Below are 17,106 nucleotides of genomic sequence, written 5' to 3'. Positions count from 1 at the left end.
AGGAAATTTATGCTCCTATCTCTGTTCTGCTCATGACCTGACAACCAGACTTGCTCTGGGAGTAGAAGCAGGACCTTTGTCAGAAAGCGAGATGGGAAGAGAAATAAAGGCCTTGAGAGACAAGGCTGGGTCCAATGACAGATGAGTCTGAGCTATGGAACATTCACCCTCCTGAGCCTTTCTTTACATACGTGATTTCATGTAACCCTGACAAGGTAGGTAATTTATACCCATATATATGAAGTTTCAGGCAGTGTCCTTTGCTCAAGGTCACATAAGATACCAGACCTAGGATTCAAAGCCAAATATGCCAAGTCCTCATTCTCAACCATGACCCTATACTGCACCATTCACTACACATTCAAGAGGTAACAGAACCTGACTCAGAAGTAGCTTGGATTTGGAGATAAGTAGTAGAGCTTTCCTGAAGGGCAGGACTGATCTCAATGACCAAGTAAGTTTCAAGCAAACTGAAAAAAAAAACACAGCAACATTTTCTGTGGCCAAAGAAAAGGGTGCCAAGGTCCAGGGTGAAAGACATCTAGATGTGACTGCAAAGTGACTACAGAATGGCCTGCAGTCCAAAGATGGCTTGGCACCTGCTAGAGAGGTCTTCTTCACCCACAGGGCTGGAAGCCAGGGTCAGTTGCATAGGGATATGAGTGGCTCACAGTGGGGAGGAGGGGAGTGGCAGGGGGTGAAGGCAGAAGCTAAGAGATAAATGGGTATTCAGTTGGAAGACTGAGCATTCCAGGCAATCAGAGTACATCTCGGGCTGATGCTCAAGTACTGGATCCAGCATCTCTTCTGGGCAGAGAGGCAGAGTGTAACTCCAAAGGCCAGAATGCAGTCTTTCTGAGAAGGCAGTGATGGGGTTACAACTGAGCAAGTCAAATCCATTTGCACTCCAGGACAAACCTGGGCTGACAACCAAAACGATTTTCAAAGGTTTCTCTGGCCAACCAAAGGGTTTTCTTCTTTTGGGGGTCCACTGTCTAGCTCCTTCCTAGAAGTGATTCCTAAAACACTTAAACATGGAAGAAGAGAGTGTTTGCTTTGGGAACTGGGAGAGTGAGAAGCCAGAGGAGAAACTTAAGCCTTTCACTTCTCCCAAACCCTGGTGTCTTCCATGAATCAGCTTAGACTATGTGACTTCTTGCAGGAAGCCTGTGAACACCTGAGCCTGTCAGGTGCTTCTCCTCTGCAGTCCTGTGACACCAACTGCCTGCTTGATGGCTGCGATGAACTGAGCACAAGTGGGTAGAGATGGGCCCTGAGTATGGAACAGAAATGCTCCAGAGGCTCCACAAATGGTAGCTAGTAAAGATCCCAGTCTTTTTTTCTGAATTCTCTTCTGAATGCCCTTCTGTCCTAGAATAATCAAGTTAAATACATGAAATAACATTGCACCGAGGGGGCCTGACTTAGCTGCTGCCATGTTTCACGGTATAAGGTTGGCAATAGCTTCTTTGGGTATAATGGACACTCATCCAGCTGCCTTCAGCCCTCAGAGTCTAAGGGGAGCCTGCACCTAACAGATTCTCACACCGGCCCTGGGCTGGTGTAGAGAGGAAAAATCTGGCTGACCAAGCAGAAGGCATCAAATTCTACCGTTTCCCTCCAAGGTGGGTTTAAGATACCAAGGCTCTTCTGTCTGTCCCATCTCAATATGAACTTCTCCAGCATAATTTATTCTTCCTTACACTTTTCTTGAGTGAAGGTATCACTAAAATTGAGTTTCTGAATAAGTCACATTAAAAAAATACAACCACAACTACCACAGCCATTTATTAAGTGCTTGCCAGGCCCTGTGCTAAAGCTTTACAAACATTGTATCCATCGATTCATCAGCCCTGAGGTAGATATTTTCAACACCCACTCCCTCTCCCTACACAGGTATCATTATAGTTGAGGAAACTTGAGGCTCACAAAGGTCTACTCAATCAATAAGATCCAGCCCAGCCGGAAGGTAGCAGAACTAGAGATCTGAACCAAATACATCTGATTCCCAAACCCATGCTTTTATACGCTACACTAGATTGTTACGCTGTTTCTCGCTGGAAGTTAAAGGATACATGCTCCTTCCTAAAACATCACCTGAAGACCAGATTTAGATGGGGAAGGCAAGGCCCAATTTTTTTTTTAAATTCCTCTAACCAGCTATTGTACTATACACCTGGAGGAGTGAAGTGACAGTCTGGTTATATAAGCTGACCACTGGAACCCTGTCTCCTGCTACCCTGGCTTCCAGGGTCTTTCTTGTTTAAGACCCTCCATTCCTAACACATGACTACTCAGTGTGCTTCTCCCTTTCAGCAAACACTGAAACGCAGAAGTGAGCCAATTTGGCGACTCGGAGCATCACCAAAGATACCTGAGAGAAATCGGGGGACATTCGCAGAACACCCACCAAACCTCAACTGCCGGACCCCGAGGCACACCAATGCATGTAGACAGAAGCACAAACTTCAGTTCCTCCCTCCAGGCTTGCCAGGCTCAGCTGACTCTACTCCTGGGGAGTCTCCTGCTCAATCTCTCTCACTGGTCCTCCACTGTCCATGACTCTGGATTCCCTCCTCTCACTCCTCACTGGAGGTCTCACTAACCACAGGCCCTTGGGACTCAAGGCTGCCCACGTGTGAGGCTTTGTCCCCCAGAATAACACCAAAAGTGCTCGGCAGGGCTCTGAAGAGGACCCTAAACCCTATGAGGATTGAATGGAACTGGCTGAAGACTAGCAGAAAGGGCTCCCAGAGTGAGCAAAGCCAAACCAGGATGTGCAGACATGACTAAGGACTGGATGGCAAGAGAACAGAGCAGGTACACAACAGGTACACAAAACTACTGCAGACCAGAAACGGAAGATGAAGGGACCCTAGAGAAAGTCAATCCAAACACCTCAGCCAGGGACCTTCTGCGAAAGTGACTGTTTACAAAAAGGACCTTGGTGACGGGGCTGCTGGAGAGACTAGGCAGGGAGAGGACAAGTAGGAGAAACTGGGGGAAGGGGTACTCTGGAAAAGGAAGCTGGAATATCTCTTTAGAGCAGGCAATTTGAGAGGATACCAGAGAAGCGGGCTGGGGCTGGATGGAAGCACCAGAGGTACCAGGAAAAGGGAAGATGACACGGGCAGAAAGGCCAGGGCGTCTGGAAGTCTACAAGCATTTCTTAGGTGTATCCCTATATCCAACTTGTTTGGGTAAAACTGACCACTGAGGACCCCTCTTTGCAGTCCTACTGACCTCTGCATTGGATTTTGAACGGTAGAAGACCCAGAGGTAGGGAAGTTACCAAGGGGAGAGAGAGTCCTATCCACAGGAAGTTCCCACTCTAAGGAGACAACGAACCACCAACTCTGCCATCCCTGCCTCCAATCCCTGAGGAAGCCTCTGACCTAAGGAACCACCAACATGTAAGTCACAAAACTGAGAAATAACAACTGATGCAAATACTGTCCATGATCTTCGAAGAATCAGAAGGATGAGAGACAAGGTGACATGGAGACATAAGATCCAAGTAGGGGCTCTTCACACTTTAATACTCAGCCTGTTAGTTCATCTCGTCACCTGCTCACACATCAGGGCCTTCCACGTAACTACAGCCGCAATGATATGTGAGGGGGAAGGCCCAGGGTGAAGCGTGCTCCCTGATGAGCCCAAGCACCTGGAGGTTGAGCTTTGCTCTCCACTCATCTTCTTCCTCTCTCAACAGCCTCTAATCTTGTCCTCACAGGGTGCATGACACATGGCTTCATAACCTCTGGGTATTTCGTGTGCTTTCCTCTCCAACTAGAGAGGCTCCGGGAGGATAAAAGAGCAGGTTTTCTCCACATCCTTCGGTGTTGGAATCTAACAAATTCTTGTCATAGGTGGGGTATCTGTAGTGTTGATTACAAAAACATTTTCCACAAACAAGAAACACATGTCAAAACCATTCTATTGCTATTCTTTGCCCTATCGCTTGCGTTTGACACTCTTTGACACTCCTTGTCAGCTCTAGATGTCTGTTCCTGTATCTACCTCAGCCTGGGGAAGGGGCCCACCCAGCCTTTGTTAAGAAATAACAGCTCAGCCTGTGGAGGAAACAATGAAAGGGTATGTGGCCCAAGAGTCTCTGCGGGACAGAGGGAGGGTCTCGTCACATTGGGTTGGCCATTGATAAGGATCCTTCCCCTCTCTGTCTCCTAACAGATTCAGATTAATGATTGCTCATTCCTAATTGTCAAATTTCTTTTCCTTCATCCTGTGTCTAATCACCAGTGACAGAAACCATTACGCAAATGAGAGCAGACGACTTCCCCCAACTGTTCGTGCTGGTAAAAACCTTGTAATTTAGAGCTCTGATTTGTAGGAGAAGCTGGTCTCCCCCAGGCATCCTGGGCATCTGCTCAACTGATGCCCAGAACAGCCCCTCCTCCATCCCCCAACTCCAACCCCCCAACAAATATTAGACTTCATGAGAGAGTAGTTTCCTCTGTACCTGCTGGTTGAAAAATAGGAGCATGCAACATGGCTGACCTCTATACAAGCCCAAACGCCCACCTTTCCTTCTTGTGTCTGCCCTCATGCTGCTAGTTAGGATAGGTGTTAAGCAATAGGGCAGAGACGCTTCCTCTGCAACAAGCAGAATTTTTGCCTGAACAGCCCTAGCCTAGCTATGTGAAGGGAAGGGCCTCAATCTTTTCATCAGGGAAAATGCAGGCAGCAGAACATGAATTACAGTTCTCAGTGAACTTCCAGACCTAGATCTTCAATGCTCCACGTGCACAAGCACGCTGGGAGAAGTGACCGGACCTATTCAAGGACATACACGTCATCAATGGGATCCAGAACTGTTTCCCTGTAACTCATTTCAGAACTCTTTTAACTCCATAGTATGGCTTCCTGGCATTTTCCCCAAGAAGTGTTTGCTGGAGCCCAGAAGAGCTTTTACCCTGAGCTGTATTCTTTTGGGCTAAGCCTGTCTGTACTAGATACTGCCCAGTGGGTGAGATCTGAGCAAGGCCTGTAGTTTAGAGGAGGTACAGTAGGAGAATCAACAGTTTTCTAGAGAAGCACAGCAGGGGCTTTGTAGCCAAATAGTACTAGGCTGGAATCCTGATTGCCACCAATCACTTACTCTTGAGCTGTAAAATGAAAATACCTACCTTGCAGGACAGTGAGGAACAAAGACAAAAGCACTTGACATTAGGTGTCTTAATAGTCAGGGGTCCCTGTTGTATTACCCAAGAATCAGGACCCAACCTGTGAAGGCCCCTCCACCTTGGTCAGACATGGGTGGGCACAGCACCCAGAGACGATCAGCTGAGAGGACCAAGCCAGCACCCACATCTTTAAGGAATGAGCCAGGAAGGCTGCAGACATGCTGAGGAGAATGAAAAGAATGTGCTGTATTTCAAAATGTGAATGTGATCAATTTATCCTTCCTCTGTCCTGTTTTCTTTGCTGCGTTCCTTTTTCCCAAAAGAGATGGAGGGATGGAGACCACTGCGGTCACATTTTCCAGCATTGGCTATATTTAAAAGAACTACACTTTAGAAGGTACCGTGTTTGAACACCCACACTGCATCAGAGAACCCCAGCATGGGGTACTAAAAATAAACACCCCACCCCAGAATACACACAGGTGCGGTCATGCACACACACGCGCATCCTCTCAGTCCATCAGTGCGCTGTTAACTATAAACTGAGCTCTGGGGGTGAGAGCCACAGCTCAGACACTGGAAGTAAACCTTTGGCAAAAAAAAAAAAAAAGGAAAAAAATGAACCCAGAGACTTCCAAGTCCTTTTTCCTTCCAGAGAGAAGGCGCGTCTAGATGGGAGTGGAGGCGACAGGACGCAGGGCTCCCACACTGCCGATTCCAAGGGCCCCACTTTCACCACACGAGCCCTTTGAGTTGTGCAGTGCCCAGTGACCCAGCTGTGAGCTGCAGCCCTGAGAGTGGTTCCCACAAGTAACTATGAACAGAAAAGGAATTCCACTCCATGCTCCACCAGTTGCCCTGACTTCTGAAGGTGTTTGTGGAACATTACAGTGGGGTCTGGCAGAGGTGCTGGCTTCAAGAGGCAAGGCTACATTTCTGCCCTTGCCATGAGGTGGATGACAGGTGGTGAGTTAGCTGCCTCAGCTTGACCCCACTTAGTCTACTTGTGCCAGGAAGCTCCATAGACGTAGCCGAGGACTTGGCCTGGGCAGGGAGGGTCGTAGGATCTGGAGGCTCTAGCCAGTCGGTCTCAGGCAGGTTGTTGCAGTGAGGCCTGACAAACATCCAATGGCTAAAAATGAGTTTAAAAGCTTTAGACCAGCTCAGGCAGTATTGCCTTGGAGTTCCCGCTGCATGCTCCACTGGACAAGGTTAAGCAGTAGAAACTTGGTCAGCAGAGAGGCAGGCCAGTGTAGACACATGCACACACACATATCCCCAAGAGGCCTGCACCCTTAGAACCTACAGAAGCCACTGCTGGAGGACTCCCCTGGCACCCAGGACAGAGAGCAAGAGCTGGTGCTGAAAGAAAGCAGCTGTATGTAAAAACTCCTGTAATTTGGACGTTTTGCACAATCCTTGGTTCCTTTGTCCCAAGGTGCTTTTCTGTGTATGGCTTGAGCTTGAAGGTCCAAGTTGGAACCCTGCCTAATTCGCTCTCCGAGGAAGCTACTGAGGCTCTCAGAGGGAAGCCTCCCCCTCCCTCTCTCTCCCATTAGAGTCCCGTAGTGTTCCTACCAGCCTAGAGCCTCACTCTGTAAAAACTGGGAGGGGGCAGACTGACCTCACGGACAGGACAGCTGTGGCCCTGGAGCCCAGATGTGGGGGCATCCAAGAGCATCTCCTCTCTCTCAGGCTGAGGCACTGAGGTTGCAGGAGACAGAGCTGAGAGCCAGAAGTGGCATCCTGACCCAGAAGGAGGGAGTGAGGAAGAAACACATACACGCGTATGCAGGCACACACACGCACACACACCCCGAGGTTGACAGACCAACACACAGACATGATGACAACCAGCAGCTGGGGACTCCACACACTGAATGCAGGACTTGAGGGGCAGAGAGGGAAGGTGCTGGGGCACAGAGGCAAGGGTAAGAAGTCCCTCCGAATGGGAGTGGAGTGCCAACCACCCTGCCTTGCCCCAAACACCTGCCTCCAGGGCCATGGCAAGAGTCCAGTCCATTAAGTGCAGCGTGCAATACTAGCGCTTGGAGTCTCCTGTCCTCATCAATGAAGCGGTGTGGACGGGCTAGCAGTCACCTGGCAGGAGGCCTTGACTCCTGGCAGGCTAGTTGTATCGGCCCTTGATCATTGTGTTCAACAAGGGCCCCACCTGTGGAAAGACATGGGGAGCCAGTCAGAACTGTCTGTCCTCTAGCCCCAGAGCAGGATGGGGTGTGTCTGGAGACATCAACGTCCAGCCAAGGGCAAGGACAAGGCTTTCGTTCAATCTTGTAAACCCTCTAATCAACTCTCTTCTTGGAGGTCAACCCAGTATTCTGGGGCATGGTCCCCTCCTCTGGGTCCATGCTGGATTACTTTCCCTATCACAACACCCTATACACATAAGCAGCACCAAACTGACAGACAGACGGTCAGAGGAGCTAACACTCCCCAGACACCTCAGAGTGTCTATCTGCGTGTTTCGTAAATGTGTCTTAAGAATCTTAAATGCTTCTTTATCCTGAAAGGATCACTTGCAGTTGGGGCTGGTGCTCTCTCCCCACAGGTGCTATGGACGCACAGGCTATCCACAGGACAGAGGTAAAGAGCATCACAAATACCAATCTCCCCCATTTATGCAATGGGCCACTGGCACACCTGGGTGGGAAGCAGGTCTCAACATTACCTAGAGCAGCCTTGGCATAGCTGGGAGCATGCGAGAAGATGCTTTACTGCTCGCTTTCCGTTCCAGAAGAATCCCCTCAGGGGTCCCCAGCTGGCACACAAGCCCCATGAGGAACATTACTACTAGCATGGAACAGATTATAATTGATCTGCCAGTCAAGCCCAGCTCTCACCAAAAAATTAGAATTTTCTGAACATATCCATAACCTCTATGAAGAGAGAGGACAACAGATACTGAAACAGACGAGCTACAGAGAACATGACACCAACCCTGACTTTCCCTGGTCACTCTGCCCAGAGTCACAGGAGTACCACTTTGGGGCAGCCACATACCTCTTGTGGGTTCCCCAAGGCCTCTCCAAGCATCTTCTCAATGTTTCTCATTATGGCCACTTTCTGATGGGCTTTGAGAGGATATTCAATTCTCTTAGGAGTTGGGGCCCCCTGCAAAGGAAGCAGCAGCTCAGGAAATGTCTTTAGCAGGCTTCAGTGTCATGCACTATACCAAGCACCATCCTCTCTTAAGAAACCCAGTTCAACCCCAACCCTCTTCATCTCCCCCAAAGACCCGGCAATCACTTCCAGAGACAGCCAACCTCCCTGCCCCACCCCCAAATAATTCATCACACCTACCTCACCCCACTCCCATCTAGAACAAAAAACCATAGTCACCTTATACCAGAAGTTCACAGTGATGGTTATCCCCCCATTTAGTAATGACTCTATGTGATGCCACCTGCAAGAAAACAAACAGGTTGCTGTTTGCCACCAGTACTTTTCAGAGGGATGGTTCCTCTGAAACTAGGAAGTCCTTATATAGCTGTCCTATATAAGGAAAACAGTATCTTCACACTCATCCTATCAAACACACCCTGGAGCTAAAGGGAGTGGTGTTTGGTCTTCAAATACCAAAGAGCCAAGCCTCAAGCCTCTGGGGCCTCTTTGGACCAGAGGAACTGTTATCTTGTGTAGAAACAATGTTATCATTTCCCCCGGGTTAAGTACGCTCATCATCCGGATATGCCAACCTTCCTGTACATCACATTAAGTCCAATCCTGCCACAACTCAAAAGAAGTGACATGGATAAGGCTTTCCAGGGAATGGGAAAGAAAGCTCCCCAGAAGCCCCCAGTCTAGCCCCGTCCTCACCAGTACATTGGGATGTAAAGAACATCACCGGGGCCAACCACTGTTTCGTAACCAACCACGTTCTGGAAATTGGGAAACCTCTCGTAGTCAGGATTGTCAAAGTCCACCTGAGAGGTTCAAGAGGAAAAAAAAATCAGTCAATCACCAAATTTTTATCTGTTACTTTGGTAATCAAGAAAGATCCCTTAAAAAGTCTTGAGAATTATTTTTTTTAATCCAGCAAAAGACACAACACACATTAAACATACGCAAACTCTCCCAGAGAATGACATAAGAAGATGGGCACTGCTGAATGCTAAATGAATACTAGGCCTCGTGATCCTGAGGTCAAAAGCCAATCATCAAGGTTTACAGGTCAGAAACCTACTCATGGCCTGCAGATTTGAGGAATTAGGACTCATCTTTCAGCCGAACTTTCAGAAACTTTCTCCCAAACACATATTCGAACCAGCAAAGACTCCTACACAAGGCAGCTAAGCAGCTTTCTCCTCAAGGAAGAAGAGGAGCTCTCTGGTTGGCCACAAAGTCAACTACATACCTCACTGAGATCCAGAAAAGACCTTAAGTGACATATCTCAATTCTATTCATCCTTCTCTTTATCAAAAAGTAGCATCTGTGACAAAAGTAAACAATCATAAAATCTAATGGAGACATACACATTTTGTTTCATGAATTTATAATCCAATCAAATAGAATAACTAGAGCCCACCAGCATCAGTGAGGGCTTTGCCCGGACCATCTGGGGACCACCACAGGGGCCAGGAATACGTAAGCTACATTGTGAAACTGTCCTCTGAGTTTATCGAAACCTGGCATACTGCCACAGAGAAGGGGGACCCATGCCCATCTTGGATCTCTAAGGAGTTCTATACCCTCCTCGGATCACGCAAGCTCACCTGGCTCTGTCTGTCACAGGGATGGTGAACAGGATACGGGTAGAGGCACTCAAACTGATCCGGAGGGAACAAAATGCATCGCTTGTGGCCTTTTATCTGAGCAAAGAAGTTCTGTTGCTCATCATAGTGAGCAGGTGTCACATTTCCTGTAGGAAAAAAGACATTCTTATTCAAGACAGTAGCTCTACTGCACAGGATGGAACACAGGCTTCAGTGTTACAGAGAAACCTAGTCTGCCCCCTCAGCAAAAGGGTCCAAATCAAAATCAGGGAGACTATAATCACAACTCTCATTCAATTAGGTGTTACACTTTTAATAGGTGATAGGTCTAGTAGCAAACATCGCTGGCTAAGGGTTCACCATCAATCAGCAGAATAGACTTCCTTATATGACAGCTGCTGCCCTTACTGTATACAACTGCACATCAAAATGATACAAGCATGACAAAATACACTCCATACAGCTATGCCCTGCTTTTCAGAAGTTCGCTTTATATCACTTTGCTTTTACAGGAGACCTATATTTACACCTATTTTGCTAACTGAAAGAAATTCAAAGAGAATTTTCATTTTTACAAAGAAAAAGGCAGAAGTATCACTCAGAGTTTGCTCTGGAGTGAGCCATTACAGAGGCAGTGAGCACGAGCAGTAAGAGTAGCACTGCCAACCTCCTCCCCTAGAAACTACACTCAGCATCAAGCCACGACAGCTCTGATTGTGTGAGCATCTGTGCTTTCTCTCTATTTACTTTGTGCATCCGTTAGCAAGATGTGCCCTAGGATAACTGCTTCTTTGTTTTACATCATCTTGGCTTATAGAAGGTTTCACAGGGATGGTCTACTTTCAGACAGCTAGAGGGAACTTGCACTTGAACTCTTGACAATGGCACAAACTCAAGGGAAACATGAGAAAGAGTTAGAAACAGTTGAAATGATGGTATCAGCAATGCATGCATGCTCTTCTTTGATGCAGTTAACCAGTCATTTTAAGTTGTATATATGTACTTACTTTGGGTAGCTCTTCTGGAGCTCACCAGGGATTTTCCTGGTGGCTTAGACAGTAAAGAATCTGCCTGCAATGCAGAAGACGCGGGTTCAATCCCTAGGTCAGGAAAATCCCCTGGAGAAGGGGATGGCTACCCACTCCAGTAATTTTGCTTGAAGAATTCCACGGATAGAGGAACCTGGTGGGCTACTGCCCATAGGGTTGCAAAGAGTCGGACACAACTGAGTGACTAACACTTTCTGGAGCTCAAAGATTCTCAACCTTTGCTCCCACTTCAACACACCTGTTGGACTGCAACACTTCTTTAGATCAACACTGGAGCTGTTGATTCTCGTGGGGGCAGGGGGACATAACAAATTCCTGAAGAGTGTTGCGTACACCGAATAATGCAAATTATCTAAAATGCCATCTTGAATTATCTGCCCTTGTGTATGCATGCTCCTCTTTATAACTGGGGCTGCATCTGACAGTTATAAAGAGCCCCACTGTTTCTCTGCACAGTCCTTAAGAGCTCAAAGGCCCTCTGCAAGGCATGGAGTTTAGAAAACATTCCCCAGTCTGCCTGAGTGGGCCAAGACAGCCACTTTACTAGGTGCAGAGTCCATGTGCATCCCTGAAGAAGACTTGTTCTCTCGTCTCTGCCTGCTGGATCTACTTCCTTGCCCTCTACTACAGGATAGAAAGGCAACATACAAATTCAGAGTCAAGTAAACAAGAACTGGCTCCTGGTAGGTCAACCAAGAGTTGGCTTCAAAGGGGCAGGCTAAGGGACAATTCATTAGCTGCAATACTAGAAGCTTTCATTAATACTAGTGGTAAAAGATACAAATCTGGAGAAAAGACAATCAAAGGGGAAGAAGAGACTCCAGAGCCTGGTGGTGACTGATAATGAGTCATTACTCCGCTTCCTTGTTCAACTCAATTTACTCACCATTTACTAAGGACCTCTACTAGGAGCCGGCACTGAGCTAGTGACAGAATTGACACAATGACCCTGGTTGGTAAGTAGCTTTCTTTCTCCTCACTGGAGTTTAAAGGTGTCTCTTTTTAATAAAAAAAAAAAAAAAGTAGTATTCAAGTATTTGCTTATATACGTGTAAAATCCTCTAGCAGGATACAGAAGCAGCTAACAACATTTGGTGCCTCCAGGGAGGGATGGAAACTGAGAGGCTGGGAAACTGGAGTGTAAGAGAGATTTATTACTACATACCTATTTATACCTTTTGAATTTAACCCCCAAAATATATTATCTGTTCAAAAGATAAGTTCAATTTATATTGGAAAAATATTTTTCTTCTACTAGGATAAAAATCTGCAGACATATCCAACAGAAAACAGCAGAATTTTAGAGAGATCTCCAGTAACTGAGTATATGTATTCACAAAGCAGCTGAAGAAGGGAAAAGGGAACTTTCTTTTTAGAGTACCTGAAGCTATTTTAAACATGTAACATATATTAATCTCATTGAACCTTCATAGTCAATTTTAAGGTATTACCGTGTCTGTTTTACAAATGAGGAGACTGAGGCTTAAGAAAGTTACATGACTTGTTTAAAGTCATGGATCGAGTAAGTGGTGGGAAAGGATTAGAAATCAGTTCATGTGACCCCAAGTCGTGCTGCTTTCTGAAAGATTTCTTACCTTCCATGCCGATAAGCAGCAGGTTAGAGGTCAGCTGCCCCCAGCCACGCTTTCCCTGTTGCTTATTAATCCAGTTCCAGTTAAAACCCAAGAAGTCCATGACAATCTTCCTGCCCACAGTATCATTCAGTGTTTGCTGTAGATACAACCTATGTTCCCCAAAAAGAAAATCCGATTAGTGCATGTACACACTGTCTGTGGCATGGCCTCCCTACACCTGGAAATTCAAACCCAAGCCCACACCAACATTTCTAACAAAAACAGCTGCAGTCATGGGACTCTCACAGAGCTGAATCCTCTCCTATCCTTCTTTGAGCTCTGTTCAACATCAAATTTTGTATTTTAAAGAAGTGATTCTTGGCTTTTCTGGGTCACATTATGAATCTTTCATGAATCTAAGAGGGGAAAAAAGTACCCAAGGGAGGTTCCCCATAAAAATGCTCATACACCGAACTTTCATTTAATTTCATAGATTCCTCAAAGCCTACCCATGCTGCTGGTGCTACTGCTGCTAAGTGGCTTCAGTCGTGTCCAACTCTGTGTAACCCCAGAGATGGCAGCCCACTAGGAACCCTAGAATAATGATTCAGCCTGTTCCAGAAACTCTCAGGGCCTGAGAGGTCTCCTTTGGCCTCCAACAGCCATTGTGGCAGATCATATTCCCTCCTTGTGAGAGTTATTCTTCTGCACCTCCTTCAAGTAAGGCTTCCTTATTTAACTTCTTTGGCCACCAAGCTGTCCACAGAAGTGACTGGTGCTGCTTCCAAACTTTAAGAACCAGTACACATTACCACCACATTACTTTCCCTCTGCCACAGCAACTGCAAAGTTTCAGATAGCAACTGCTGGAGCGATCTAGGTCCCAAAGTGGAAAAGATGACCTAAGAGCAGAGCCTCCAGGTGACCTGAGATGGACATGTAGCATGTGTGAAAAATAAACCTTTGTTGCTTCACATTGCTGAGTCCTGGAATGAAGCCTAGTTTATCTTAACTGATTCAGCCACCTATCTATAGCAGCCATCTGGAGCTGAAGGAAGAAACCTCACTAAGCTTTCTGCAGACTCAGGGCCCCTAAGACGCCTGAGGAAGGTAAGAAATTACTTAATACATATGAAAACCCAAACACAGTTGCTCAAGTCCCCAAAGAAATATTATTTAGGCGGCAAACATGAAGGAAAAAAAGTAATGGTGCTGAGAACATTATTTCAAAAGGCTCAAAGGTATCTCAGTGCCTGATGATAACCATGATGTTTAAAGCAACCCTAATTAAAAATCTTGCTAACTTGAAGAGAGCTACCTGTGTGGGGACATGGAACCCTCAGGACTTGAATACAACCTTGGAATGCTCCCCAGAGATTATGAAGTACGTATATTCATACAAATATTTCTCAAGTAACTCTCAAAGAGTCAGAAACACTTCCCAAACAGGAATCTAAACAATTCCTCTGAAACCTTAACAGTAAATACTCAAAACAGCTCAAAGAGGATCCCTTTACCTCAGAATCATAACAACCTGCATCATTATACAATGGGGTTAGTTGGTGCTAAAGTCAGCCTGTAGGGGAAAATCTGCAAACAGTAAAGAAATTTTCCTTAAGTCATCCATAAGGTACAGACTACACTCCTAGCTCACATTTAGGCAAAATGTTCTCACTGTGGGAAACAAGAACCTTAAAATGACTGGGAAATCAAAAGACTCATATCTTATCTCAAGCTCATTCTAGAGCATATGTTCACCCAACAGATTTACACTCCACCAGCATCATTCAAATCAATCTTTCTTCTCAATGTTGGTTGTGTGTGTGTGTTTGTGCGTGCATCAGTGCACACTGTGGTAAATTTGAGGACATTAATGCACGAACGGATTCAACTGCAACAGTCTCTATAAGACATAAAGAACGAATCTATTGTAGTTCAGATTCTGGAAACTCTTTTGGTAAAAGTCCCAACATTATGACAATAGCTAAGAGTTAGGAAAACAAAAAAAGGGGGGGAGGGGAAGGAGGTGGGTATTTCAAATCCTTTCACTCTGCCACATACTACTAACAGAGTCTGAAAGACAAATGGGGCTGGAAACTGAAGAAAAGCCCAGGGTTGGGCACCAAATGTGAGATGGAGATAGTCAGTCACCATCAAGTACTCAGTGACAGCAATTCCCCAGGAGCAAAGTTAAAGCAGGACTGGATGCTGTCTGAGAACTACGTAAGAGAAGGTCCTCATAAAGAGAGTTAAAAGGGAGAGGTAAGTCACTCCCCTATGTGTGTGGGTGTCCTGTGTTTGCTATTGTCAATACAATGCAGAACATCAATATTCTCCCTACCCTCACCTATTCAACTTTTCAGCCTGTGCTGCCCCCATTCAAATATTTTAGGACAAAGGCTGCAAACCTGCAGTCTCAGGAAATTCACTGATGTTTTAAACTGGCCTCTGGCAGCATTTTAAAAAATTTGAATTAGCTGCCCACACTTAAAGCTTAAAAATGTTTTAAAATGGAAATCCTGATTTCTAGCTTCTCGGGGCTGGAGTGGGGCAGGGAGGGGTGGGATCAGACTATCTGGCAACCCTGGGGCTGCACTCCAAAATGGAAACAAGAGTTAAGTAATGACTTCTCACTCTGAACAGGGCATATGCCTTCAGCTTCATCATAGCTTTCACCCAAACCTCCACTCATTTCATTCACCTACCAGACTCTGCTAGGCAAGTGTGACTCTCACTTTATGAAAACAACAAATTTGAAAGTCACACTTCAAGTCTAGTCATTCCATCATCCCTCAAGCTAAAAAATTCAGCCCCAAATAAATACAGGAAAGAAAAATGGATGCCCTAGATTCAATAGAAAAAGCCATGATCTTGGAACTTACCTCTCTTCACCACCTCGCTGCTGTATATCCTGCAGTTTCTCAACAAACTCATGAAATTTCATTTCTTCCCTGTTGGACCTTGGCTTAAAGTTCTGGAAATTAGCCATCTTCTTCTCATCATAGTACAAGAACTTGTGGGTGCTGGCACTGTACACGGAGAAGTCACCGTTGCCAATATTTTCTTGCAGGTATTCAAGGTCCCATTTTAGTGCAGGATACACAAGATTTGTGTCCGTCAGCACCACAGGCTCCTAAATGGAAAAAATCAAGTTGTCCCAAGGAGCTGGTGGGTTCTTGTCCCAAGATTACAATTATTTTCCAACTTCAAAATAACTTCTGTTAACTAGCATGAACCCCGCAAGTTCCATTTCTCCTTGCTTCCCTCTCCATCCCCGCTTAGGCCCTTGTCCACAGCCCAGCGGGTCCCTCCCTTCTACCACCACTCCCCTTTGACCTCTCCTCCCAACCTGGTCCCTTCCCCCTCCAACTTCGAAAGCGGCTCCGCCCCCTACCTCATTCTCGATAAGCTCCTCCGCCCGGGGGTCGCTTTGACTCAGACGCGGGATGGGCCGGGTCGGGAAGGTGTAACTGCGCAGTTGGGACTCATCCCAGGCGGGGCCAGGGCCTTCAGCCTCTTCCCGGGGTTCTGCAGAGGCCGAGGACGCGGCCTCCGTTGCAGTCGCCGCCATCTCTACCGCTAGGGATGGCCCCACCGGAAGCGGAAGCTGCGCCTATTCCGGAGAAAAATACAACGGAAACCATAGAGATAGGCGGCAAGAGTGAGCGGCCCAGAGACGCTAAGAACGCCGGCCCGAGCCCTTGGGGAGTGCCTCCTAATGGTAACCTATAGCTCTACACTGTAGACCTAGGACTAGACAATTACTTCACTGAACACGGGTAATCATTTGGGCTAACCAGTTCATAAAATATTATTGCTCAGTGCGTCCAGGCCTACACAACAGGCAAAGAAGAAGGCAAGTTTCAGTTCAGTTCAGTCGCTCAGTCGTGTCCGACTCTTTGTGACCCCATGAATCGCAGCACGCCAGGCCTCCCTGTCCATCACCAACTCCCAGAGTTCACTCAGACTCACGTCCATCGAGTCGGTGATGCCATCCAACCATCTCATCCTCTGGTGAGGCATTAAATTTTACCCTAACAGATGGGGAGAGACACAAAATTGACCCACCTAAGGAAGTCAGAAGGAAAAGCAGTTGTCCAATACATAGATGTTGAGCAAAGTTTCATCTGAAGTCCTCTGCAAAAAAATATATGGCAACTTGAATTCCGAAATCAAAGGCGTTTTCTCTTTTTCTTTTCTTTTTTTTTTTTGCTCGGCACCATTTGATTTCTCTGCTATCTCACCTACTTAAAAGGCATTTTTTTCTTAGTCCAACTCTGTTTCTCGACTGAATTAGATCAGGGTTTGCTGTTGATCGAGTGCAGATGTCATCCCACCATTCTGAACATCAATTAGTTGCTCATTTGCAAGAAGGCAAGTTGCTATAATTCTCCCCCAAATTTCATATACTGAAGAGTATGTATCAATTTTTATTGCTCTGATATATATTTGCGAATGTCTATAATAATGGATTCTACTCCAAAACAGTAATCACCCTAAAAGTTCCTGGAAATATGTGCATGTATATACTGTAAATTATGCAAATCATACTTGTGTAAATAAAAACATTCATATTCGAACAATAATGCCCCTCCCATTCTTTTG

General features: G+C 46.2%; 1 protein-coding gene across 2 annotated transcripts; it reads right to left on the bottom strand.

Annotated features, from left to right (window-relative positions):
• Nucleotides 1–5,493: 5,493 nt before the first annotated feature.
• On the bottom strand, nucleotides 5,494–16,087 carry HIF1AN (hypoxia inducible factor 1 subunit alpha inhibitor). Of its 2 annotated transcripts, XM_086377309.1 has the most exons (8): nucleotides 15,896–16,087; nucleotides 15,384–15,634; nucleotides 12,523–12,671; nucleotides 9,879–10,024; nucleotides 8,982–9,088; nucleotides 8,505–8,568; nucleotides 8,166–8,276; nucleotides 5,494–7,317 (listed from the first exon to the last, which is right to left on the bottom strand). In XM_086377309.1, the coding sequence occupies exons 1-8, from the start codon at nucleotides 16,070–16,072 to the stop codon at nucleotides 7,273–7,275; spliced, it is 1,050 nt and encodes a 349-aa protein (XP_086233435.1). In that variant the 5' UTR covers nucleotides 16,073–16,087; the 3' UTR covers nucleotides 5,494–7,272. The 2 variants fall into 2 exon arrangements, 1 of the variants encoding a protein (XP_086233435.1); XR_015155207.1 differs by lacking the exon at nucleotides 8,982–9,088.
• Between the last annotated feature and the right edge of the window lie 1,019 nt (nucleotides 16,088–17,106).

This window comes from Bos grunniens, chromosome 26 (genome assembly GCF_055505025.1).
Source record: "Bos grunniens cultivar Pamir isolate PY7600 chromosome 26, Bosgru_T2T1.0, whole genome shotgun sequence".
In the NCBI taxonomy this organism is placed as follows: domain Eukaryota; kingdom Metazoa; phylum Chordata; class Mammalia; order Artiodactyla; family Bovidae; genus Bos; species Bos grunniens.
This window is presented reverse-complemented; position numbering and strand designations above follow the sequence as displayed.